This window comes from Dreissena polymorpha, chromosome 1, assembly GCF_020536995.1.
Source record: "Dreissena polymorpha isolate Duluth1 chromosome 1, UMN_Dpol_1.0, whole genome shotgun sequence".
NCBI lineage: Eukaryota > Metazoa > Mollusca > Bivalvia > Myida > Dreissenidae > Dreissena > Dreissena polymorpha.
In genome coordinates, this window is record NC_068355.1 from 57,752,234 (window position 1) to 57,780,212 (window position 27,979).

The following is a 27,979-nucleotide window of genomic DNA, read 5'->3' on the forward strand; positions in this document are numbered from 1 at the left end:
GAAGCAAAAACACAATGGTCCGACGACCATTATATTATAGTATATATTTATATACATGTTTGTGTATGTGCATATATGTATGTATGTATATATATATATATATATATATATATATATAAGGCGACTCAATACTCTTCAGCGCCATGGAATAAATAAAAACGACATATAAAAAATAAAACTACTTCACGCTAAATTCTAACTTCCATTTTAATCATTTAAACGTTATATCGATATAATAAACATTTTAAGCGCCATTTTATAACACACAATTATAAGAAGTGTATGTACATAATCATAAAACGAAAAATAACAAGGGCTGTTTGTAAAACATGCATGATCCCCATATGGGATCTCCGTTGTAGTGACAGCCATTGTGTGAATATGTTTTATGCCACATTGACCTTGACCTTTGATCTAGTGACCGCAATATCGATAGGGGTCATCTGCGAGTCCTGATCAATGTACCTATGAAGTTTTATGATCTTAGCAATTAGCGTTCTTGAGTAATCATCCGGAAACCATTTTACTATTTCCGGTCACCGTGACCTTGACCTTTGATATAGTGACCTGAAAATCATTAGGGGTCAACTGCGAGTCCTGATCAATCTACCTATCAAGTTCAATGATACTAGGCATAAGCATTCTTGAGTTATCACCCGGAAACCATTTTCCTATTTCGGGTCACCATGACCTTGACCTTTGACCTTGTGACTTAAAATCAATAGGGGTCAACTGCGAGTCATGATCAATGTACCTATGAAGTTTCATGATCCTAGGCATAAGCGTTCTTGAGTAATCATCCGGAAACCATTTTACTATTTCGGGTCACCGTGACCTTGACCTTTGACCTTAAAATCAATACGGGTCATCTGCGAGTCATGATCAATGTACTATGAAGTTTCATGATCCTAGGCATAAGCGTTCTTGAGTTATCATCCGGAAACCATTTTACTATTTCGGGTCACTGTGACCTTGACCTTTGACCTAGTGACCTGAAAATCAATAGGGGTCATCTACGAGTCATGATCAATCTACCTATCAAGTTGCATGATCCTAGGCCTAAGCGTTCTTGAGTTATCATCCGGAAACCATTTTACTATTTCGGATCACTGTGACCTTGCCCTTTGACCTAGAGACTTGATAATCAATAGGGGTCATCTGCAAGTCATGATTAATCTACCTATCAAGTTTTATGATCCTAGGCCTAAGCGTTCTTGAGTTATCATCCGGAAACCATTTTACTATTTTGGGTCACCGTGACCTTGACCTTTGACCTAGTGACCTTAAAATCAATAGGGGTCATCTGCGAGTCATGATCAATGAACTTATGAAGTTTCATGATCCTAGGCACAAGCGTTCTTGAGTTATCATCCCGAAACCACCTGGTGGATAGACCCACAGACCGACGTGTGCAAAGCAATATACCCCCTCTTCTTCGAAGGGGGGCATAAATATGACACAATACTGAATGCAAAACGTTCACTGCAAATTATAATATTTTTTATTATAACATCGATATAATCAATATTACGGGCGTCAGTCTATAACACAATTTTAATATGCATAAATAAATAAATAAATAAAAATATAAAACGACATATAACTAACAAAAACAAGACTGAAAGCCAATAAGTTAACCTCTATTGTGCATTCGCACTGGGGACTCATATCTGTATACAACCCTGAAGAAGATGTGTAGTCGAAAGCGCTAGGGTATAAGATACACCTTTTTTTAATCGTTTGAACAATTTCTTTCTATATATATATATATTGGCAGTCAACATAAAACAAAATGAGCTCACGGTCACGTTTTTACCCAGGTTCAATAGGGGAAAGCTATATATAATTGAAACGACAATCCTTGCGGATTTTATTTGTAAAGACAACAAATTGTCACTTAGCAATACTATTCCACGTGTATGGCTATGTATTTTATTGAGAATGCAACAACACACTTAGATTTGGAAATACATATCACCAAAATAAACATGTTTAATTATTTACATATAACATAAAACAAAAACAACAGCATTAGTGATATGCACTTTGTCTTACCAAATCAATCACAACAAGGGCTGTTTGTAAAACATGCATGCCCCCCATATGGGCTGTCCATTGTAGTGGCAGCCATTGTGTGAGCACGATTTTTGTCACTGTGACCTTGACCTTTGACCTAGTGACCTGAAAATCAATAGGGGTCATCTGCGAGTCACAATCAATGTACCTTTGAAGTGTCATGATCCTAGGCAAAAGCGTTCTTGAGTTATCATCTGAAAATCATTTTACTATTTCGGGTCACCGTGACCTTGACCTTTGACCTTGTGACCTCAAAATCAATAGGGATCATCTGCGAGTCATGATCAATCTACCTATGAAGTTTCATGATCCTAGGCAAAAGCGTTCTTGAGTTATCATCCGAAAACCATTTTACTATTTAAGGTCACCGTGACCTTGACCTTTGACCTAGTGACCTCAAAAACAATAGGGGTCACCTGCAAGTCATGATCAATCTACCTATGAAGTTTCATGATCCTAGGCGTATGCGTTCTTGAGTTATCATCCGGAAACCATTTTACTATTTCGGGTCACCGTGACCTTGACCTTTGACCTAGTGACCTCAAAATTTATAGGAGTCATCTGCGAGTCATGATCAATCTACCCATGAAGTTTCATGATCCTAGGCATATGCGTTCTTGAGTTATCATCCGGAAACCATTTTACTATTTCGGGTCACCGTGACCTTGACCTTTGACCTAGTGACCTCAAAATTGATAGGGGTCATCTGCGAGTCATGATCAATCTACCCATGAAGTTTCATGATCCTAGGCGTATGCGTTCTTGAGTTATCATCCGGAAACCATTTAACTATTTCGGGTCACCGTGACCTTGACCTTTGACCTAGTTACCTCAAAATCAATAGGGGTCATCTGCGAGTCATGATCAATCTACCCATGAAGTTTCATGATCCTAAGTGTATGCGTTCTTGAGTTATCATCCGAAAACCATTTTACTATTTCGGGTTACCGTGACCTTGACCTTTGACCTAGTGACCTCAAAATCAATAGGGGTCATCTGCGAGTCATGATCAATCTACCTATAAAGTTTCATGATCCTAGGCGTATGTGTTCTCCAGTTATCATACGACAACCACCTGGTGGACGGACCGACCGACGGACCTACCGACCGACATGAGCAAAGCAATATACCCCCTCTTCTTCGAAGGGGGGCATAATAAAAGTACGCACGAATATAGACAATATTAAACTCTGTAAGCCAAACAATATAAACACGTTAAAATAAATACAAAAGATGCACGGTTAAAGTTTAGATACTAGTTTATCTTTTAATATTTAAATCCTCTTAACAAATATATTTGAAGATATTTACACAATCAGACATAGGCATTAACACTCATGCAATAATTTAGAAAGACCCTGATCCACATGAGGTACACAAGAAATTGAAACGTGCCTACGGATACTTTCCATAGACATTTTTACCCTATATTTACTTATATACAATATTTATTTGGAGTAGACAAAATATTAACACATTATAATTAAAATTGCATTTCATACGGTATTACGAATATAGCAAATCATTATATATTTATACCAAATACTTAAATTTGTATTTGGTAACATGTGTTGCTTAGCTACAAATACAAATAAATGCAAAATATGTTTTTTTCTATGTATCAATTTGATCAACATGTCACACAATTTACAAACATCAAGCTATTTTCAGCTATTCAAAAACAGAACAAACATGTTTTATGCATTCAATAAAAGTTAAATATAAACACTCCCAAATATGAGGAAATCTGGTCATAAAACATTTGCTGAACTTGTTGTGGAAGATTTACAGAAACTGGCCCCACTGAAAGCAAATGTGGGATTGTGGGATGGTCAATGCGAAAGGTCAAACACGCTATTACAAAACTAATAAAATGTCAAACTTTATCGTAAGCAATATGTCAATACTGTTCACGTTTAATATAAGCACATTCATAAGTGTCTATTTTTTGAAGAAATTGCAAAGCAGACATCTTAGTTTTTATTTTTAGCTCGGTATAAACGGAGAAAACCCGAGGTATTGTCGTAGCCAGTTCGTTGTGTCGTCCGCCGTCTGCGTCGTTCTAAAACCTTAACATTGGCTCTAAAATCAAAGTGCTTCCAACTACAACTTTCAAACTTCATATGTAGATGCACATTGATGAGTTCTACACACCACACCCATTTTGGGGTCACTAGGTCAATGGTCAAGTCACTGTGACTTCTCAAATAAATTCTGATAAGCTTTCATTTATTCTTTTTTTTTGATACCACATTTATATAGCGCCCTTTTCATACTCGAGATGTGCGTTCAAAGGCGCTTTACAGTTTTTCCCTGATCACTGGGTCATAAGTCGTCCGTTAACATCTTGGCGCAGTATGCAGTCACGGCACATTGGCTTATTTCCCTCACATGTACCCATTTATACACCTAGGTGGAGAGGAGCAGTTGTGGGATAAATTTCTTGCTCAAGGAAATTCCAGCGGTCAGGGCGGGATTCGAACCCGGGACCTCTCGATCCCTGAGCCAGCGTCTTACCATTAGACCACTGCTTGGTTGGTATTCAAAACTGCACCCGTAGCCAAGAATGGCACCCTTTATGCGGTAATCTTGTTTAAGCAAATTGTATTGCTCTGTTGTATTACCAATAGAGACAATTGCACTTTTTGACTATTGTTAGCATATGGCAACACTCCCTTTATTTTTCATTGACTGATTTCAAATTACAAGTTACTATTTTTTCTTCAGATAAAGTAAAACAAAATTAAACAAATTTTAAGTAGGTGTTCTTAATAAAAAGCATTTCATATAACAATGTGTTTCTATTGCCTTAAGTATATTGTTCTCTTCAGAAGTTGTTACTGTGCATTATTTTAACAATTTAATACATGTTTTAGCATTGACACAAGAAATGTTTTTTTTTATAACAATGGCTTGTACAAAGTAATGTTAACAGTGAGTTTATCTTATAACAAGATTTGCTTGTGAAGCACTATGTCCTCCCATATATTTGACCTTTGACCTTGAAATATGACCTTGAAAATGAGCGATTTTGGCCATATATATTAGACCTCTGACCTTGAAGGATGACCTTTACCTTGACCTTACACCGCTCAAAATGTGCAGCTCCATGAGATACACGTGCATGCCAAACATCAAGTTGCTATCGTGAATAATGAAATATTACAAAAGTGTACATTAAATGAGCGATTTTGACCCATATATTTGACCTTTGACACTGAAGGATGACCTTGACCTTTCACCACTCAAAATGTGCAGCTCCATGAGATACATATGCATGCCAAATATCAAGTTGCTATCTTCAATTTTGCAAAAGTTATTGCAAAGGTTAAAATTGGCGCAAACCAACAGACCATTGTGAAACACAATGTCCCCCTATATGACGTTTGACCTTGAAGGATGACCTTGACCTTGATCCTTCACCACTCAAAATGTGCAGCTACATGAGATACACATGCATTTCAAATATAAAATTGCTAGCTTCAATATTGCAGAAGTGACATTACATAAGCAATTTTGACCCATATATTTGACCTTGAAGGATGACCTTGACCTTGACCACTCAAAATGTGCAACTCCATGAGATACACATGCATGCCAAATATCAAGTTGCTATCTTCAATATTGCAAAAGTAATCATGAAATGAGCGATTTTGGCCACATATATTTGACCTCTGACCTTGAAGGATGACCTTGACCTTTCACCACTCAAAATGTGCAGCTCCATGAGATACACATGCATGCCAAATATCAAGTTGCTATCTTGAATATTGAAATATTGCAAAAGTGTACATTTAATTAGCAATTTTGACCCATATATTTGACCTTTGACCTTGAAGGATGACCTTGACCTTTCACCACTCAAAATGTGCAGCTTCATGAGATACATATGCATGCCAAATATCAAGTTGCTATCTTCAATATTGCAAAAGTTCTTGCAAATGTTAAAGTTGGTACAAACCAACAGACCAACCAACAGGCCAACCAACCAACAGACAGGGCAAAAACAATATGTCCCCCACTAATACATGTATAGTGGGGGACATAAAAATGGCAACAATACATGAATACATTACATTTAAAATACAATTGTTTTACAGTTGATCTACTTATAAATGGCAAAATATACACTTGAAACAGTGATCATGAAATCTTGATTAAGTTACTCACTGATTAAAGAGGATACAATCTGGTCGTCTTTATGTACATATACAAATATAAAGCATAATAAACTTTTACGTCTGAAAACAAATTTTAACACTTATGACCATGTTAGTATATGATATAACAACACAACATATAAATCTTTTGCCATTTTTCATTAAACTCTAAAACAAATTAAAAATTTATTTTTTAATTCACAGTTTCATTTAAAGCTTTTCAACAAGAGTCATACTATAATCATTTAACAAACAATATCCACTGAAATCAACAAAGTACCAGTAGTAAATACAGAATCGATTATTTAAGGTAGATAATTTTGCCCAGAATTGATTATTTTCCCATGAAATACATAGTATGCTACTAAAAAAGATTCATGATCGAATACCGACCCAAATGAGCCAATTGACTAGTATTGTTTTCAGAAGGTTGCTAGACAAAAATCTGAAGCGTAAACACTTTACACCTTTTTGAACAAATATTTTTCATTAGCTTATCTGTATTAACGGGTTAAAAACAGACAACTGAAACATGTCTTATAACATGAAAACACTCCAATGTTTTTTTCAATTTTGTTCACATTACCAGCATCATTTAAACAGCTTTGGCAATCTTAACAAATCTTTGATAACATTGTATTTCCCATTTATTTATCATCATCAGGATCAACATCTGTAGTGAAAGTTTCATAATACAGGCAAAGACATTGAACAGACATGCAATATGTGTGCTTTTAAAAATACTTTAAATGCTTTGCTAAACCAGGGACCTATACAAACAACTTGGTTGGTCACATAAAAAATAAAACGTAAACTATTGGTTTTGACTTTTTCTTTGAATACAACTTGGCTGGTCACATACACAATAGAGCATAAAGTATTGTTTGTCTTTGAATACAACTTGGCTGGCAACATACAACATGTAGTTGTTGACATGTGGCTTTCCACTTGAATTGTTGTGATAAATCAGTTTTTATCACTGAGCTTCTTAGGTTTGACTGGGGTCAATATGGTAACAACTGCTGCAACAGTCTGTGTTTCTGATTGGATGGTTTGATTTTGTCAAAAGGCATCTGAAAAAAAGACTTGTTACTGTAAATGTCAGTTTTTCATTTTATTTTTGATACCGATGGAAAAAAAAACACGCAGAGCACTTGGTATTTCAAAATGATACAACTAATCTGCTTTGAATCCATCGAAACAAGGGCTGTTTGTAAAACATGCAAGCCCCCCTCCCCCTATATGGGCTATAGGTTGTAGTAGCAGCCATTGTGTGAATACGTTTTTTGTCACTGTGAACGGCGGTGGTGGTGGTGGTGGTGTTGGTGGTGGTCGTGGTGATGTAGTAGTAGTAGTAGTAGTAGTAGTAGTAGTAGTAGTAGTAGTAGTAGAAGTACCGGTAGTAGTAGTAGTAGTAGTTAGTAGTAGTAGTTAGAAGTAGTAGTAGTAGTAGTAGTAGTAGTAGTAGTAGTAGTAGTAGTAGTAGTAGTAGTAGTAGCAGTAGCAGTAGCATCGCAGCAGCATTACAATACCAATACTTAAGAATGATCAAATGGAAAAAGGTAACCTAGCACTTGCAGTAAATATGGGGCTCATTAACAGGTCAGATTTGGAATCTCTGCTGTAAAATGAGATTTTTTGTTGAAGTAAAGGGAGGCAAATGCTGTAATAAAAAGAACATGCATAAACGGTAGTTGTTTCCCTTGTTTGAACCATGCTTAATCCTTAAAATGCCTATTTCCAGTAACTGTGACCTTCACCTGTGACCTTGAGCTTTGGCCTAGTGACCTCAAAATCAATAGGGGTCATCTGCGAGTCATGATCAATGTACCTATGAAGTTTCATGATCCTAGTCCCAAGCGTTCTTGAGTTATCATCCCGAAACCACCTGGTGGACGGACGGACAGACCGACTGACCGACCGACCGACATGAGCAAAGCAATATACCCCCTCTTCTTCAAAGGGGGGCATAGTAGTAGTAGTAGTAGAAGTAGTAGTAGTAGTAGTAGTAGTAGTAGTAGTAGTAGTAGTAGTTAGTAGTAGTAGTTAGTAGTAGTAGTTAGTAGTAGTATAAGTAGTAGTAGTAGTAGTAGTAGTAGTAGTAGTAGTAGTAGTAGTAGTAGTAGTAGTAGTAGCAGTAGCAGTAGCAGTAGCATAGCAGCAGCAATACAATACCAATACTTAAGAATGATCAAATGGGAAAAGGTAACCTAGCACTGGCAGTAAATATGGGGCTCATTTACAGGTCAGATTTGGAATCTCTGCTGTAAAATGAGATTTTAAATGAAGTAAAGGGAGGAAAATGCTGTAATAAAAAGAACATGCATAAACGGTAGTTGTTTCCCTTGTTTGAACCATGTTAAATCCTTAAAATGCCTTTTTCCAGTAACTGTGACCTTCACCTGTGACCTTGACCTAGTGACCTCAAAATCAATAGGGGTCATCTGCGAGTCATGATCAATGTACCTATGAAGTTTCATGATCCTAGCCCCAAGCGTTCTTGAGTTATCATCCGGAAACCACCTGGTGGACGGACCGACTGACCGACCGACCGACCGACCGACATGAGCAAAGCAATATACCCCCTCTTCTTTGAAGGGGGGCATTAAAATGATGGTCCTGAGACTATTCATAAAATAGTTAATAATAAATGATTTGATTGAAGTGTATTCTTTTTATTACCAAACCAATTTGATTGAGATTGGATGAATATACATTTTGCCATCGGAATCAAATGTGTTTTTTTTTTAAGTAATGAAAGGGTTCGCCACCATTCACCCACATTTTGCTTTTGTCTCAAAATTCCACATATGTAAAAAAACGAATGCAAAATACACAAGTAGGCAAGTTCACAGTATGGTTTGGAAAATATGTTTAGTTTAATCACACTAGAAACAATACTTTTTGAGTTAGGACTGTGCATAAAAATCCAACAGCAGGATGTACGTATGGACGGACAAAGGTAAATCTACATTACCCACACATCTCTGAACTTGGGGGAGTAAAAAAAACATGTACATGATTTGAACATTCACCTGAGGTTCGCTCTGCATTTTGTTCACAGACTGAGGGTCCTTCACCATGGAGATTCCAGAATATCAAGATGATGACTGCTTCTGGTGCAAATGCTTCAAGAACAAACTCAACGCCTTGCTATCCGGGTTTCTGCAATTTAGTATGTCATGTATACATTAAGAAAACAATTTTTAAGACTTTATAAGCATTTCATTAAAATTGCCAAGTATCAGAATGCGTGTTCAACCCTGGCAACACACTTGAAACTCTCTCAAAAGCCATTCATTAACTTAAAAACAAACAAACTAGAGCTTTGTCACAGACTTGACGAATACCCCCACATGAAGAGGGGATGACAGATACTTGAAATAGGGAAAACCATGCTGAATGTGTAAAACACACCCGTGACTCCTTGACCCGGAATGGCCCATGTTTGAACATGGCCTAAAGGTCATCTACATTAAGTTTCCGACCAAGTTTGTTGAAGAGGGGATGATAAGTACTTGAAAAAGAGAACAGACACCATACTGAATGTGTAAAACGCATTAAGTGACCCCGTGACCTAGTTTGTTTTCCCCGGAATTGCCAGTGTTTAATCATGGCCTAGAGATCATCTATATTAAACTTCTGACCAAGTTTGATGAAGATCGGAAGTAAACTTCGTCAATAAGAGACCGAGAGCAGACACCATGCTCAATGCATTAAATGCACTAAGTGACCCCATGACCTAGGTTTTGGCCTGGCATGGCCCATGTTCAAATTTGGCCTAGAGATCATCTAAATAAAACTTCAAACTAAGTTCGGTGAAGATTGGATGAAATTTACTTGAATCAAAGAGCTGACAACATGCTGAATGTTTAAAACGCACTAAGTGACACCGTGACCTATGATTTGACCTGGCATGACCCATATTTAAACACTTAATACGGACCGACCGACAGACAGACAGACAGACCGACAGACATGTTCACCCCTAAACTAAAAGCTACGAACATCACTGATCCCTCTTCGTAATTTAATGTTAGTTTTAAAACCATATTTACAGTAAATATGGAACCTGATTTTGTCAAGATTTAAAGAGTCAAATATGTTGGTACCTGCTGATAAATTGTTTCATGTTATTGTTGTTGTGGTTTTGAGTTTTAATGTAACTATAGATGTTAAATTTAAAATGCAAATTTAAGGACTTAGCTTGAAACTTTTGCATTTTCTACACATTTCTATATAAGATACAGTAGTTTGTGGCTGAACCCACTTAGATTAGATAAACTGGTCAATTAATTGAAGAGCAGAAACCCCCGTTTGTATTGAATTTTACCTATTGGGTATTTGTGAAAGCAAAAGGTTCAGGCTATTATGACTGGGTCTCCTGAATGCTTTGTCACAGTGAACTCGTTTGCAACAGCAGGGTTACTTACCTATTGAGATCCAGAGTTTGATAATGTGGACATCGCTACTGGGCTTGAACTTGTGAGCATAAGACCTCAGTGAACAGATAGAAAGACCTTAGGGCATCCCAGGAATGTGTCCCTGTAAACAAAATAATTTAATTGCATTCTGAAATGGCATCAATTATATAAGCAGTCAATCAATGTTTTTTGAGTAAAAAAATATTTAAGAAATAAATTATGTTTGAAGGATCTTGATACAAATGGGATAAAAACTAAATACTTGATACAAACATAGCCTTCTATGACTTGTACAGTTGATACAAACATTTTGTGTCCCTCTGGAACCAATATTTATTAAGTTACGTGCAACACTAAAAAGGTGGGACGGACAAAAGGAAGGATGAAAGGAAGGACGGGGAGAATTACAGACAAGGACACATGTGTATGCCCCCCACTGAGCCCTTTCAAGGCAATACGAATGGCGGCTATTATAAATATTTAACACTTACATAAATGATTTGTTAAAGTTAGCAGCCAGGATAGAGTTATATCAATATTAAACACACCCAAACTGTTTAAATTGAAATTTTGAGTGAAACACTGCACATTATAAATAATTAATTACATTACCAACCTACCTAATTGACGAGGATATCTTGGCCCCTGGCCAAGAAAGTATGAAGCCCCAGGTTCAGTGTGGCTACACCCTGCGGGTAGGACTAGTTGAGCATTGGCCCCAAGGTCCTGTGCCAGGAAGTGTCACTGGGCCCTGGGCCCAGCTGACCAGACAGCCTGTTGTTCAGCTACTTACCGATCTATGATTGCATGGGTTCCTGTAGGAACAGGCTCTTAAAACAAAATCCAGAAATTTAAATAAATATTGAAAATAAATGAAGAAAATAATTTTGAAATGAGCTGAAGGCTTTTACATAATTATTTTTCTAAAATTAAATATAATTAAACAACTCTATTAAAGCAGATTTTTCTGCAACGATAAACTTTTGGTTCAGGGGCTGAATTTCTGTCGAAAATATACAAAACTTAATGCCCTGACCTTCTATGATTAAAATTGATATCAGATCAAGTGCTATTTGCATTTTATTTGCTAAGTGTGATCAATTTAAAAGCACATAATTCCCATTTGATGCTAGGAACTTTTCAGGCACATAAAATACTGATGTTAAGTGTAGTATACGAGCCTCATTCTGGGAAAATAGAGCTTAATGTATGTGCAGTCTGCACAGGCTAATCTGGGATGACACTTTAATAGGGCTTAATGTATGAGCAGTCTGCACAGGCTAATCTGGGATGACACTTTAATAGGACTTAATGTATGTGTAGTCTGCACAGGCTAATATGGGATGACACTTTAATAGGACTTAATGTATGTGCAGTCTGCACAGGCTAATATGGGATGACACTTTGATAGGACTTAATGTATGTGTAGTCTGCACAGGCTAATATGGGATGACACTTTAATAGGACTTAATGTATGTGTAGTCTGCACAGGCTAATATGGGATGACACTTTAATAGGACTTAATGTATGTGTAGTCTGCACAGGCTAATATGAGATGACACTTTAATAGGACTTAATGTATGTGCAGTATGCACAGGCTAATCTGGGATGACACTTTAATAGGACTTAATGTATGTGCAGTCTGCACAGGCTAATCTGGGATGACACTTTAATAGGACTTATTGTATGTGTAGTCTGCACAGGCTAATCTGGGATGACACTTTAATAGGACTTAATGTATGTGCAGTCTGCACAGGCTAATATGGGATGACACTTAAATAGGACTTAATGTATGTGCAGTCTGCACAGTATAATATGGGATGACACTTTAAGCACATACATGAAACCCCATATCCCAGATCAAGGCTCTTATACTAATTGTTGTTCTTGTTGCTGCTTCTGCTGCGACCAGGCCAAAGACAGAGATGAAGCCCCGACGCCAAATTGCCATCCCAAAGCCGGAAATTCCTGACAACAACTGTTGTTGAATTGCGTCAATCGCAGACAGCTAATCCGGAGTAAGGCTCATATTATTGGAAAGCAACATATCCAGGTCAGTCACATTAACAGACGAGTCACGCAGAGCCTGCTATCTGTTGGATCAGATCGTTTCAGTTCGAGCGACTCGTTCGGAACAATATGTCGATGCCCAGCTCGGTTGTTGGAAACGTTGATGTAGCCAACTTGGGAGATGTTTATAAGAGGCTTGCTACATGTAGGATGACGCAAGACAAACTGAATTTCTTTAATTAGTTGTTGTATTTGTGCCCAAACTGGGTCGGAATTGTCTTGCACTTTCACTTAAACAACGTTTGTTTTGTTGTCTAATAATGTTTGCTTAAAAGGAAATGACAAGCAAACTAAACTCTGATCTTTTTAGTGACAAATAAATATGCACTGTAACAAATTACTTTACACACCTCTTTTTTGAATGCCAAACATTTCATATATTATTGATATTTAGGATATCGCAATTAGAACTCAGAATAGCAATGTATCAATATGTTACGTGCACAAACTTTAAATTGAAATTTTGGTGTTTTAAACTGCGAAACATTCATTATAAAGTACACTGTGTTGCAAGGTGTGATATTGCAAAGGGCTGAGTTTGAGTTTTGATAAACTTCAGGTTGAGAGTTGAAAGGATTACTGGACCACACAACACAACTGCTGTCATTTTTCAAAGTCTTTTTTTGCATCGATTCAATGCGAGGACCTTTGGGCTCTGAGTGGGAAGTGCTCATAACAAAACCAGACGTGTTCACTTTTAACAACTTGTTTACAATAATAGACAGAATTTGCGTCTGATGCACACCCCATGGATGTAGCGTGCTCGAGGTGTTCACAAACAAGTCATTACCGCCTTTCTTTGGCAGCATGGGTGTATCGTGCTCTGGGTGTTCACAACCAAGTCATTACCGCCTTTCTATGTCAGCATGGATGTATCGTGCTCTGGGTGTTCACAACCAAGTCATTACCGCCTTTCTTTGGCAGCATGGGTGTATCGTGCTCTGGGTGTTCACAACCAAGTCATTACCGCCTTTCTTTGGCAGCATGGATGTATCGTGCTCTGGGTGTTCACAACCAAGTCATTACCGCCTTTCTATGTCAGCATGGATGTATCGTGCTCTGGGTGTTCACAACCAAGTCATTACCGCCTTTCTTTGGCAGCATGGGTGTATCGTGCTCTGGGTGTTCACAACCAAGTCATTACCGCCTTTCTTTGGCAGCATGGATGTATCGTGCTCTGGGTGTTCACAACCAAGTCATTACTGCCTTTCTATGTCAGCATGGATGTAGCGTGCTCTGGGTGTTCACAACCAAGTCATTACCGTCTTTCTTTGTCAGCATGGATGTATCGTGCTCGAGGTGTTCACAACCAAGTCATTACTGCCTTTCTTTGTCAGCATGGATGTATCGTGCTCGAGGTGTTCACAACCAAGTCATTACTGCCTTTCTTTGTCAGCATGGATGTAGCGTGCTCTGGGTTTTCACAACCAAGTCATTACTGCCTTTCTGTGTCAGCATGGATATATAGTGCTCTGGGTATTCACAACCAAGTCATTACTGCCTTTCTTTGTCAGTAACATTGCCAAAAGTCCATTCTATTATATTTTGGCCGCTGAGAGGACAATCTGGGGCAGTCCATAACCCTACTGTCATCCAAACTATTAACAGCAGAAGTATCATTCTAGGAAAGCTTACGCTTTTATTGTTCCTTAATTTTCTCCCGTTCAATTTCTGTTTGTCCCATAAAGATTGGAACAAGTTATTAAACTTTTTATTCTTCATGATATTTGTTGTGATGTCCAACAGCAACAACTGACTGTTAGCGTTACCATAACTACTGCTATAACTTTTCGTGTCTGTAAAACTCATCCCTCTCAGGCCCACGCGGAACTCTAGCTTAACAAAACTACCCAGGCTTATATGTGGAAAACTTGACTTGGGCATTGCGTTTGTTCAGAACAGAATCATGCTCAGAATTTCCTGCAGAACGGAGTTGTTCAACGATGCTGACTTTTTCAGGAGGTCAAGGGGGAAGAGTTAGAAGTCAGGTGAGGGGAAGGGTCGTTCTGGACTGGGGCTCCTGCAGGTGGGACACGTGCGGTTGCTGGGCCAACTTGATATCAATGCTGGTGCTCTGCTGAAAACAACAACAACACAGTGGGTGATAGGAACTTGTAACAATTATATTATAATCTATAACAAACTATGCCTCTTGACAGGTTGTGAAGGTTTTCAACAACATGAATTTCTAATCCGGCATTTTATTGGTTCCTTGTCCTTAATAGCATGAACATAAATACAATTAAGTCATTTTGTATTAAAACAAGAAAAGTGTTGGCTAATGCTATACATATCTGTACATTTATATCTATTATCTTGACTCCATTTCCAGAAATGTATTTTCATAAGCCAATATGCGGATCACTAATGTTAGAAAGTGTCGTCCCAGATTAGCAGGTGAAATTCACATAAGCTAATACAGGAGGGTACTTTCTGACTAGACTGGATTTTCATAAAGAGGATTATTTGTTCAATGAAAAATACCTTTAAGAGGAAAGTGTTGTCCGTGATTAGCCTGTGCAACTGCACAGGCTAATCTGTGACAACAATTTAAGCACATGCATTAGGCCCCATTTTTCCACATCACAGCTTATTTATCTATTAGCCAATTTTTTGCTGCATAACACAAAGAAAGAAAACCATTTGGTTAAAAATCTAATATTTTTAATTGTACTTATTCTATTAATCACATTACTTTTAAAATGTCATTAGATATGTTTTGTTGTTATTATATGTTTCAATAAATGGGAGGCAACAATATTAATATTTAATAATAATATTAATGTCTCACCAACGTTGCAAAAAAACACACACACATATTATTTTACCTTGCCTTTACTGATCTTTGATGGTTAAAATCTGTTTAAATTCACACTAGAAAACAGTTTTAAAGTCAATTTACATGTAAGTTGTAAGACATTACAAAAATAAATAAAACATTAAACAACTTAAGGGCAACAACTCACTGCTGGTGCAGATCTACAGTTCTCTCCCTTGTTAGTTTCAGCTAAAATGTCCTTCATGTTGCAATACGAGGACATGTAAAGGCTGTGTCACCCTCACATCGCTGGACTTTGATTTGACTGAACCTTTCACTACTCCTTTGTCTTCTGTGCTTAGCAGTTGCTGTAACATTGAGAAAACCAATATGAAGTCGTTTGAACTAGTAAATAATAAATATAATAATAAAAAATAGTAAATAAATACACCAGCAGTTTTTTTGCCAAATTTTTCTGAAAAAAGTATCTGTACCACACCAATGAGGAAAATTAGCGTAATAATATTAAACATCAGGAAAATTCTATCTTTTTATTTGGGAATTATAGGTCTTTTTAACTGCATGGAACTTAATTGCACAAATCCAATAAAAAAATATTCTTTGACATGCGTTTTTGTCGAAATGTTTAGTTTCAATGCTAATTTTATTAGTCCACTTGCATATAAGGAAGAGCCTATTACGTGTACTTTATAAAGATGGAAAGAAAAGGCTTTTTTTCACATACACCTTGGAGTAAAAATTATGTTGCAGGCCATTTGCCCTTAATAACTATCATATTACAATACTAGTTTGCCTGTACTTTGTTGACGCCCATAAATCTATATTTTCACAGTTACCAATAACAAAAAAATATTTTGTCCAAGTTATTTTAAATATTAACTGTGTTTGATATGCTATTTTGTGAACAAAATACGGCTCGAAATTTTCAATTTTGTGAAAAATGAGTAACCAACTCTTTAAAAATGACAAACTATGTTAAATTGGGAAATTGTGAGCTACTATTAGAATTGATCAATATGTATGTTAAATTTGCATTTATATGTACACCGATGTCTCAATTACCAAATTTTAATCATATTTAGCATTTTAAATACAGAGGTAACACTGTAAAACCATTATTATGCGTTTGAGGCTATTTTTTGTTGATTTTAAGGTTTAACCGATCCACAAATTTATCACAAACACACAGGAAATAAATTGACACAAATTCCTCATTTATTTTTCCAAACTGAGTAATCCACACATTAAACTAATAATATGTCCATGAAATACGTGTGTAATCACCAAAATTTGATGAGGAGGAATATCAATGATTTTGCAATATACAAACAATTTAAGAGGATATTTTATCATATGTAATATACAAACAATTTAAGAGGATATTTTACCATATGCACAATATACAAACAATTTAAGAGGATATTTTACCTTCTGTAAATTCATTATGTTCTTTTCCACCTCATCTTTTTGCATTCTTAATAAACAGGAAATACACAAAATGGCGTGTTCCTGGTGTATTTATGGGTCTGTAAAACGGACCCATACCCGAAACATTTTATTTGTTTTTAAATAAGTGCCTTACATGTATTAAAATTACAGTGCTTTCAACAGGAATTTTTTAAGACGCCCCGGGGCCATGGGGGGGAGGGCTGCACCCTACATATGTGGGTTTGTTTTTTTCAGAGTGAAATGACGTTATGACGGTGCGTTATGACTCTTCAAGAAAAAACAACAATAAAGTCATTAATAACGAGATTTAACAAAAATCTTTTTAACCCTTTTCCGCATAGATACCCATAATCGCGTCTCGATGTATTCCTTAATACATCCGTATGAAACCATACTTTTTATCTATTACTGCCAACTTACTACTTTTACCATTGCTACTCATTACCTGATTATCCCGTATATTCCATAATTAAAAGGACATTCTGATAAAAATTTACGATAAAAGTGCTAAAATTTCCAAAAAACACAAACATTCACCATTTGTTGTCAAGTTTTGGCATATATGTTGCTGTGTAAAGATGTGATAAAAAACGTCCAATCGGGGCGTTTTTTTCCACATAACACGCGTAAATTGCCTGACGTGATGTTCCCGTTTTTATGCAATATAATTATTATATCTCGTTCAAATTTCACTTAGATCTATAAAAGTATTTAACTATCATAAAATGATTTTATTCATCAGTGCCCCAGATAATAATTTGGGTAATAGGGTTTTCACCCATTGATTTTGAAAAATAGGGTGATTTCAATTTTTAAATAGGGTGAAATAAGTAATTAATATTTATACATCAAAATCATTGCTGCTGTTATACAGACTATGTGCTGAATGCACATTTCAACTCTTTTTTCTGTCCCATCATTTTTTAACAATTTCTAACCAGGCCAGGGATATGACTTTTTCCACTTTTGACATTTTTTTTTCTAATCACGGACTTTCCGTCATGTTTTTGGATGTCAACTCGCTACTTTCAACTGCTGCATACACAGTTTCTAACAAATTGATAACACAAATGATTCGGTTGTTTGTATTTGGTTGGAAAAAGTTTGCAATCGACATATATTTAGCTAACAATCACGGACGTCTTTCGACCTCGCTTAGACATTATTACGCACCATTATAGAAACTGAAAGTACAGACGCTTTACAAATACATTCACGTTGTAACTATTCCGTATAGTGTTTGAATAACTTCGACTGCTCTGGTTCCCTGTCATCCAGGCGCTTGCTCTCTTCGCCGCGGTACGATAATTATTCCAATGAAAAATTACCAAAATTTAGCAAAGAATTTTCGATCGAGACTTGTTTCGTACGCATCAAATCTTAAGAATAAGCGTAAAAGTCAAATTGATTGCGTTTTCAATACGCATTATATTGAATTTCTTTGCGTTTTTAAACATTTTAATAGGGTGAAAAACGCCGATACGCAGCTTATCTGGGGCACTGTTCATATTGATATATTAGAAAGAATGATATTAAATTATTTTTTTCCAAATCAATCGACTTTTCACAGGAAAATATTCCAAACCCACAATGGCATTTTTTCCCAAAATGACAAAGAAAAGGTCTGACAAAGGGTCTATGTTACCTTCTGCATAGTCAGGTCATCCTTGTCCACCACATCCTCAGCATCGTTGTCCTGACTCAGCAGCGACTGTAGCAGCAGAATAGCTTGATGTATTTCTTGTATGTATATTTAGGACTCAAACACATTTATAAAAAATGTAATTAACACACACACGTTTATATAAATATAATGAAATCAATAACAAATGTTCAACAGCATAAATATGGAAAATTAATAAATCTTACATCAAGTGTTACCTTTCTGTAAACATTGCATACAATATTAATATATACTCCTCCAAAGATTACTTAAACGATTTCATATTGTATTAAAAAAGTATTCATCCATATACATTTCTTACATGGCATGGTGTTTATAGAAATGAAAGTCTAAAAATAGCCCCAGTTGCTACGTACATGTGCATATATGTACAAACATTAAATGTTCAGTTGAAATGCTTTGTTTTTACGTAAAGTTTACAAGAACTAAATTTTAGGACCATAATGACCCAAACGTTTTGACAACATAACATAATATGCATTAGATCTAATGTTCAAAACAAAAACCCTCACATTGTGTAATCAGATAACTATATGTGCACATAAATTATTTGTATCTTTAACTACACACTTAATGTTGTATTGTAACATCACACACTACTATGTTTGTATGCTAAACAACACATTGTCATTGAAATACTAATCACTAATTACAACAACTAATACATACATGTACACACTATTCCACTCTGAACACCAGGATGTTGTTGTCCTCCAGCTGTCCCACAATGATGGATGATGTGGTGCTGCTGTAGCAGACTAACCGTGGAAACTTCACTCCATCCTCCTGAGTAGCCAGCATAGCCAGCTTACTCTCTCCCTCCCAGCCCACCTGGAGTACAGTGTTGGACCCCCATCCACAGACCAGCACCTGGCCTGCAGGGGTCACATGTAGACCAGATGGGTCACGTAGTGCTGGGTCTGAGTATGTAGCCAGGAGTGTGCCATCCCTGGCCAGGGTGAGAAGCTTGTCCTGGTCAGGGCTGGTGATGTACAGCCTGTCTCCTGTGGGACTCACAGCACACTTGAATACTGCAAAACAAAGTAACATCAAGATATTGAATTACTGTAAATGTTAAATAATCTTATTACACATACTGCAGTGATATTGTTTTACGCATATGTTGCTATAAAGAGGCCTTTACACATCTAAAATATATGCATACATTTCAATGATTCAATAGTTAAGCGTGACAATAAACTTCAGTAGCAGAGATATTGTGATAACCTTTGAAATGTTGAAATGCGACTAGTGAGTTAGATATGAATTAAAGCAAAACAATTACACAGATGGAAACAATTACACAAACTGAAACAATTGCACAGTTCTATCAACAGGTAAACATTTTGTACATGTACAATCATTTAACAACCACAAAATTAAGACAGGGTCAGAAAGTGTCTCTTTCCCAGGAACTCAGTTTCTATTTATAGACATTCCATGTAGTGACAGTCAAAATACTTCATAACTCATGTTTATAAATCAATATTTCTGAATCTTGTTTTGGCTACAATGTACTGTAGCATTCAAAGAGCACATATGAATTATAGAACAATTTTTTTATAATACATCAGCAGGTTTTCTGCTATTACATCTGAATTTTATTTTATTATCATCTCACAAAGTATGTAACTATAATTTATATTATTATTTTTTCAAAATAACAAGATAAAGGCCTAATGGGTCAATATTTGTTGATTAAAAAAATAAATCCCAACTCGGTTCATTTAGTCAATAAAAATTCCCAAATTTGTCATTGTATGGATTTAAAATAACACAATTTGACTAGACTCCTTTGTCCACAATGGCTAGACAAATCCCTGTACATAATACACATGTTATCAGGATGGATTCACCATGACTCTTACCTGTGGGAACAGATGATCTATCTTGGTAGAGTCTGCAGACCAGTTTGCCATTCAGTGAGTATTTGTACAGTTCTTGACCAGAGGTGACAAAAAGGTCTCCTTGGTGATGGGTAATAAATGTACATTCATGTTGTAACTGAAACTTCCTGCCAGAAACAAGCTTTCCCTGGCTGACAGTGATAAACTGGACCTCATGTATGTTACTAGTATTCACAGCCACTGCAACCTCACTGGGTGTGATCAAACAAATGTCCAATGGCCGAGCATTCACATCCCAGTGACTCACCACCTGGTATTGCTGGTTCAGCAGCTTGACATTCTGATTATTCCAGTCTACAACCAGTACCTGCCCATCGGGAAGAACACATATGCTTCTGATATAACATACATCTTTATCACTTGGTATTCTCACATTATGCTTAGTAATACTCTGGGCATTAAACACCTCGCCTGACTTTCCTAGCAGAGTTAATGCTTGCTGTATTATATGCTTACATTTTATGCTGGCTATAAGGCAGAGCTCCTTATTATCTCCAATTTTCTGAACAAATTCATGGAAATGTGACAAGTCATTGTGAAGACTGGTGCATTTAATAATAGAACTTGTAATTGACCCTTTTATGCTTATAACTTCATCTCTCATCTCGTTTAGTTCCTTCACAGTAATATTATCAAATTCATTCAAGATAAAAAGAACACTCCTACACATCTCTTCTTTTAAATATTGCTCATGTCCGCCCGATGTACTCACATAACTATTACCACACTCATCTATATCATCTATATTAAAATTTAAATTGCCACGCATTTGTTCTATCATGACTGCCCCATGTTCCTTATATGTTCTTAGCAATGCCTGAACACTGAGCTCCTGACTGATCTGAAGGCTTTTGATTTCTCCCAGAACAGTTTCCAGCTCCACTGACAGTCCCTGTAGGTCTGTGGGCTGCATGTCAGTCAGCTCATTAATTGGAGTCACTTTACTGCACTGGCTGAAATAAACAATCAATACATGTACATACCAAGGAATAGTCAGTGATATTATGTAATGCTTTAAACAAATCTACACATTTAAACAAGGGCTGTTTGTAAAACATGCATGCCCCCCATATGGGCTGTCCATTGTAGTGGCAGCCATTGTGTGAGCACGATTTTTGTCACTGTGACCTTAACCTTTGACCTAGTGACCTGAAAATCAATAGGGGTCATCTGCGAGTCACGATCAATGTGCCTATGAAGTGTCATGATCCTAGGCAAAAGCGTTCTTGAGTTATCATCCGAAAATCATTTTACTATTTCGGGTCACCGTGACCTTGACCTTTGACCTAGTGACTTCAAAAACAATAGGGGTCATCTGCAAGTCATGATCAATCTACCTATGAAGTTTCATGATCCTAGGCGTATGCGTTCTTGAGTTATCATCGGGAAACCATTTTACTATTTCGGGTCACCGTGACCTTGACCTTTGACCTAGTGACCTCAAAATTGATAGGGGTCATCTGCGAGTCATGATCAATCTACCAATGAAGTTTCATGATCCTAGGCGTATGCGTTCTTGAGTTATCATCCGGAAACCATTTTACTATTTCGGGTCACCGTGACCTTGACCTTTGACCTAGTGACCTCAAAATTGATAGGGGTCATCTGCGAGTCATGATCAATCTACCAATGAAGTTTCATGATCCTAGGCGTATGCGTTCTTGAGTTATCATCCGGAAACCATTTTACTATTTCGGGTCACCGTGACCTTGACCTTTGACCTAGTGACCTCAAAATCAATAGGGGTCATCTGCGAGTCATGATCAATCTACCCATGAAGTTTCATGATCCTAAGCGTATGCGTTCTTGAGTTATCATCCGAAAACCATTTTACTATTACGGGTCACCGTGACCTTGACCTTTGACCTAGTGACCTCAAAATCAATAGGGGTCATCTGCGAGTCATGATCAATCTACCCATGAAGTTTCATGATCCTAAGCGAATGCGTTCTTGAGTTATCATCCGAAAACCATTTTACTATTACGGGTCACCGTGACCTTGACCTTTGACCTAGTGACCTCAAAATCAATAGGGGTCATCTGCGAGTCATGATCAATCTACCTATGAAGTTTCATGATCCTAGGCGTATGCGTTCTCGAGTTATCATACGACAACCACCTGGTGGACGGACCGACCGACCTACCGACCGACCGACCGACATGAGCAAAGCAATATACCCCCTCTTCTTCGAAGGGGGGCATAATAACAAGAACTATGGAAATGGAAACTAAATGAAAGCATGATATTTTGAGGCTTAATATGGAGGGAGAGCTTATACTTGCACATGCCTGTCTGTCCTTCCAACAGTGCAACTTTTATGTCACACGTTACTCAACAAGTATTCCAGACACTTTACAAATACAACTAAAAATGGCACGGCAGAGGCCGTCGGGTATCCCAACGCGGCACGTATTGCCATAAAAGAAGTTCAGTATCAATTAGAAGTGAATTGGTGTAGAAATGAAAAAGTTAATGTAAAATAACCTAAACAAGTGCTGTCAGAGGACAGCGCGCTCGACTATTCGAGTGCTTGACAGTATAACGTAAGCCATCATGGGGTAATTGTTCAAATAATTCAATAAGATCAAAGTAATATATTCCGCAATGTATTGAACATTTGTAAAGACATAAAACAAAGTAATAAGATTTTATTTCAAATTTGATAGTAATAGCTTGGGTGGAAAGTTTGGACGGTCCTTCAAAAATAAAGTAAACAAGGCAATTGTCAAGCAATCTAGTCCCCTACTGGCTCCACCATTGTCAGGAATTCCACCATTTTCAGAATGTTATTTCATTTGGTTGCCATAGCAACCACAATTTTTGACTTAGGAACAAAATGAAATGACGTGCATAATGTCCATATTTCCATCTATCCATGTTGCAAGTTTCATGAAAAAATATTAAGAACTTTTAAAGTTTTTGCAGGATTCAGAAAAGCGTGACAGACTCACAGACAGACGCACAGACAGATTCACAGCCAGACACACAGAGCGCAAACCATAAGTCCCCTCCGGTGAAACCAGTAGGGGACAATAAATATTTGTATTTTAGAGGGGGTATAATGTGGGGTGTGGTAATTTATTAGATGATCTTTCGAAAATAAAGAATTTTTTTTTGGGGGGGGGGGGTGGGGGGCAGGGATTCTGGGTTGGGGCGTGGGGTATTATTTGGGTGGAATCCATTGTGGTATTCAGGTAAGTGTTGTTTTGTCAAAGTATTAATACAAGTTTATCATAAATAAAGAAGTTATGGCAATTAAACTAAAATTTACTCTTGACCTTGAGAGTCATGGTCATTCAAAGGTCAAGGTCAAATTGAACTTGGCAGGTACAGTACCCTCATGATAGTAAGAAAATATTTGAAGTTTGAAAGCAATAGCTTTGATACTTTATAAGACAAGTGGATCTAAACACAAAATTTAATAAAATATTCAGTTACTTAGACAAAAAAGGGCCATAATTCTTACAAATGCTTGATACAGTTGTCTGCTTTTGTTTATAGGTTGGGGTCATGTTGGTAAAGAAGTTTACAAAATATAAAAGCAATATGTCAAGGGACAATGAGAATATTTGAGGCGGTAAGCAAACTTTAACATTTGCACGCTTACGCTAACCGGAACAGAAACGACGATGCCGGGGTGAGTAGGAAAGCTCCAATATATATATTTTATATATAATAGTCGAGCTAAAATTAGTGAAAATCTCTGACTCGGCCCCACCCCATACCCTATTGGCCACTATCTCCTCCTACACTATTAGCACTAGAAGCTTGAAACTTAAACACATGGTAGGTATGAGTACATGTATGATAGTGCACTATTTGAAATTTTCATCTGGCCCCTGGGTCAAAAGTTATGCCGCATGTTGTTAGTAAAATGAATGAAAATCTCTGACCCAGCCCCACCTCAACCCCCATAACTTTTGACCCAGGGATCAAATACAAATTCCAAATAGTGCACTGTCATATGCTCGTAGCTACCATATGTTTCAGTTTCAAAGTTCTAGTGCATATTGTGTAGGAGGAGATAGTGGCCAGGACAGACAGATGGGGGAAATAAACACATAATCCCCATGCTTCTAATGCGTGGGGATAATAACCAGCATTAGTGGACTTGTGCACCTCTTTATTTAAGCTATGATTTTGTTTACATTTTCTTCCTTATGTCTTTTTTAAATACAAAAAGGACATTTTAAAATATGTGTCATTTGTAACTATAACAGTATTTGTGCAAGAGGGCTAAACTTTTACATATATTTGTACTGTCGTGTTAAGCTGCTCCATATTTTGGTTCATTTCCGTACGACAAAAAAAGAGTTATCGCCCCTTTTTTATTAAACACATGACATGTTTAAATTGTGTCGTGCGTAACTCAAACAATATAGCTAATTAAAAGAGGAATCATATGAACATATTGCCAAGAATGTCAACTTATGCATCTCAATATTTTGGTTAAGAGATTTTCTTCATAACCAGATCAATGGCCATTTTAGCAAAAAATATTGTCGTTTAATTGTGAGAAGCGTAAATACCAAAAGTATTGTTGAAATAGGGTTCAATCATAAGGAACATATTAAGCCTTACTTGCACATCTTCATATTTGTTTATCATAATTGTTTAACATTTGTACAGTTTTAAGACAAATTATATTACATGGGTATACATGTACATGTACTTAAAGCATAATGCTATGTGTTTGTATTATTTTCTACTTTAAGTATTTGCAATCTTAACCACACTATCCATAATCTCATATGCAATAAGATATAATCAATGCTTCTCCACCCCACAAAAGATGCTAAAGGCCCTTAGTATAATGCCACTCACCAAAGACATATAGAAACTAACCTGTTATGTGGTCAGAAACAGCATTAGAGCAAATACATGTTTTTACTGTAAACATTAAACTCAACAAGACTACTGCCAAGTAATATGTGTCACCTACCGGCCCCAGCATTGTCAGACTTTTTCCACCATTTTCAGAATTTTATATATATTTGTTTCCATAGCAACCAGAATTTTTGACATAGGAAGAAAATGAAATGACATGCATAATTTCCATATTGCCATCTATCCATGTTTCAATTTTCATGAAAAAATATGAAGAACTTTTAAAGTGATCGCAGGATCCACCATTTTCAGCAATATTTCTGGTATAGCAACCAAAATTCTTGACGTACATGTAGGAACAAAATGAAATGACGTGCATAATCTCCATATTGCATTTGGCCATGTTAAAAGTTTCATGAAACAAGAGATGTGTTTGTCAGAAACACAATTCCCCCTATTGCGACTGACTGACTGACTGACTGACTGACTGACTGACTGACTGACTCACCGACAGACCGACAGACCCACAGCAGGCAGGCAGGCAGGCAGGCAGGCAGGCAGGCAGGCAGGCAGGCAGGCAGGCAGGCAGACAGACAGGCAGGCAGGCAGGCAGGCAGGCAGGCAGGCAGACAGACAGACAGACAGACAGACAGACAGACAAGTGTTTTTCAACTATGCATGGCCCATTACCAACCCTGGGGCGCCCCTCCCACATAGGCCACACCCACCCAAAATTGCCTGTTACTAAAACTTCTTCATTCTACACTGATTCACTTCTAATTGATACTGAACCTCTCTTATGACAATACGGTCAATCTCAACTATGCATGGCCTCATTATCCATCCTGGGGCACCCCGCCCACTTAGACCACAACCACCCATAATTGCTTTTTACTAAAATTTCTTCATTTCTATACCGATTCACTTCAAATTGATACTGAACCTCTCTTATGACAATACGGTCAATCTCAACTATACATGGCCCCATTACCAACCATGGGGCGCACCGCCCACATAGACTAAACCCACCCAAAATTGCCTTTTGCTATAACTTCTTCATTTCTACACAACTTATTGACAACTGAAGTTAAACTTTCGAAATTTGTATTAATGCTATTTCTAAAGATGTTCTTTGAAACACACATTCAAACTTCTTGTTTTTCTGATGCATGGTTATTAAGGACACAGGTTATAAATGCCATCACAGGAAATATTAAACTCCCATGAGTAAGAAGTTCAGGAAATATCTTAATTAAACAGTATTTCTGTGAAAACAAATAACAAGTCCAGAAAAGACACAATTTCAAATTAATTTTATAAGTCATTTCTAAAAATTTGAAAGAAAGTGTAGTCGTAAAATTTCATTGTATTTGATTCTTTTCACAAAAAAATCAGGAAAAAATGTGTTTGTTAAAATACAATAAATCAAAATTGCAAACTTGACAATACTTAACTCTCATTAACATTGTGACATTATATAGTTCATTGATTTCTAAACACGTTTATGTGCCAAAGTATTTCAGAAATACCTGTGATCATTGAAGGCACACTTTGTGCAGCACAATTGACTGTGGTCATCACATAACATTTCAATTTTGTCGTCCTTGTGCGCTTGACACTTCAATAGAAATTCCTCCACCTGTTTCGAAACTGGCCATTCTTTCATGTCATTCCTTCCATAAGCTGAATGTTTTTTAAACCACTTATCATGCAACTGAATACATTTCCCACAATAAAGTTTCAAACATGTTTTGCAGTAAAAATCTGCATGTGCTTGCTCTTTGCATGACGAACAAATAAAATCCTTAACCTCATCAGAGCCTTTGGCATGAGAAGACGTAGACAAGTCCGCCATTTTGATAATTGACATTTAAAGCAAACAAAACGTTCAGGAAATTTCTTGATTTCACAGTATCTCTGTGAATACGAATAACTAGTTCAGAAAAGACATAATGTAAATCTTTTATTAAATAGTCAAGCAATCACAAAATATGTACTGAACAAAAATCCAGATAAACCTAAAATGGTTAAGCCATCAAGTATTTTGAACTGAACAGAAAGCAAATAAACTGTCAAATGACAATCAATTGTAAGCAGTAAACAGTGTAACTATGTAAACTGTAATGGGACTATTGGCTCACGTGGGTATTGAATATATTACATTTCCAATTGTGGCAAAGAAGATATCGAATTGGAAATTAGATCATGTTTAACAGATAGATAGGCCAGACTAAATGCAGTGAGTTTGAATGCATATTGATAAATGGACAGAAATTTAACAATGTATAAGGCATCTAGTTAGTGAAAGCCAACATCACAAATATTGTTCAATATTTTCTAACATTAACAGGTTCTCTAGACTTTGTGTGCAAACTTATATTATGATACCAGATCATGTGACCTCGCCCTTAAACTTTATATGTTTATTACTTTCCACAAAAGAAATCACTAAACCTTGTGAAACTGACCTTTGACATGTTGACCTAATAATTAACAAGTGCATTCAGGTTTTCACTAATAACCAACATACCAATTTGCAAGATTGTACACCAATGCATTCACCAGATATAAGCAGAACAAAAATAGTCTACAGACCAACCCA

The 27,979-nt window shown here is 36.8% G+C and overlaps 1 protein-coding gene and 2 long non-coding RNA genes across 4 annotated transcripts in view; all 3 read right to left on the minus strand.

Moving 5' to 3' along the window:
- Positions 1-27,499, minus strand: part of LOC127881835 (uncharacterized) — a 239,431-nt gene extending 211,932 nt beyond the window's left edge. Inside the window, exons 1-2 of the mRNA XM_052429979.1 lie at positions 26,907-27,499; positions 20,511-21,502 (exon numbers count right to left, since the gene is read on the minus strand). Of these exons, the coding sequence (XP_052285939.1) occupies positions 20,511-21,502; positions 26,907-27,247 (1,333 nt within the window). The 5' untranslated portion in view covers positions 27,248-27,499. The remainder of the gene's footprint in view (positions 1-20,510; positions 21,503-26,906) is intronic.
- Positions 189-3,120, minus strand: LOC127881853 (uncharacterized). Of its 2 annotated transcripts, XR_008050315.1 has the most exons (3): positions 2,741-3,120; positions 2,493-2,595; positions 189-1,158 (listed from the first exon to the last, which is right to left on the minus strand). It is a non-coding gene; the product is annotated as an uncharacterized LOC127881853 (long non-coding RNA). The 2 variants fall into 2 exon arrangements; XR_008050312.1 differs by having other exon boundaries at positions 2,493-3,120.
- On the minus strand, positions 6,861-13,479 carry LOC127881859 (uncharacterized). Its single transcript, XR_008050317.1, has 5 exons — positions 12,536-13,479; positions 11,281-11,490; positions 10,670-10,781; positions 9,272-9,401; positions 6,861-7,309 (listed from the first exon to the last, which is right to left on the minus strand). It is a non-coding gene; the product is annotated as an uncharacterized LOC127881859 (long non-coding RNA).
- Positions 27,500-27,979: the final 480 nt, after the last annotated feature.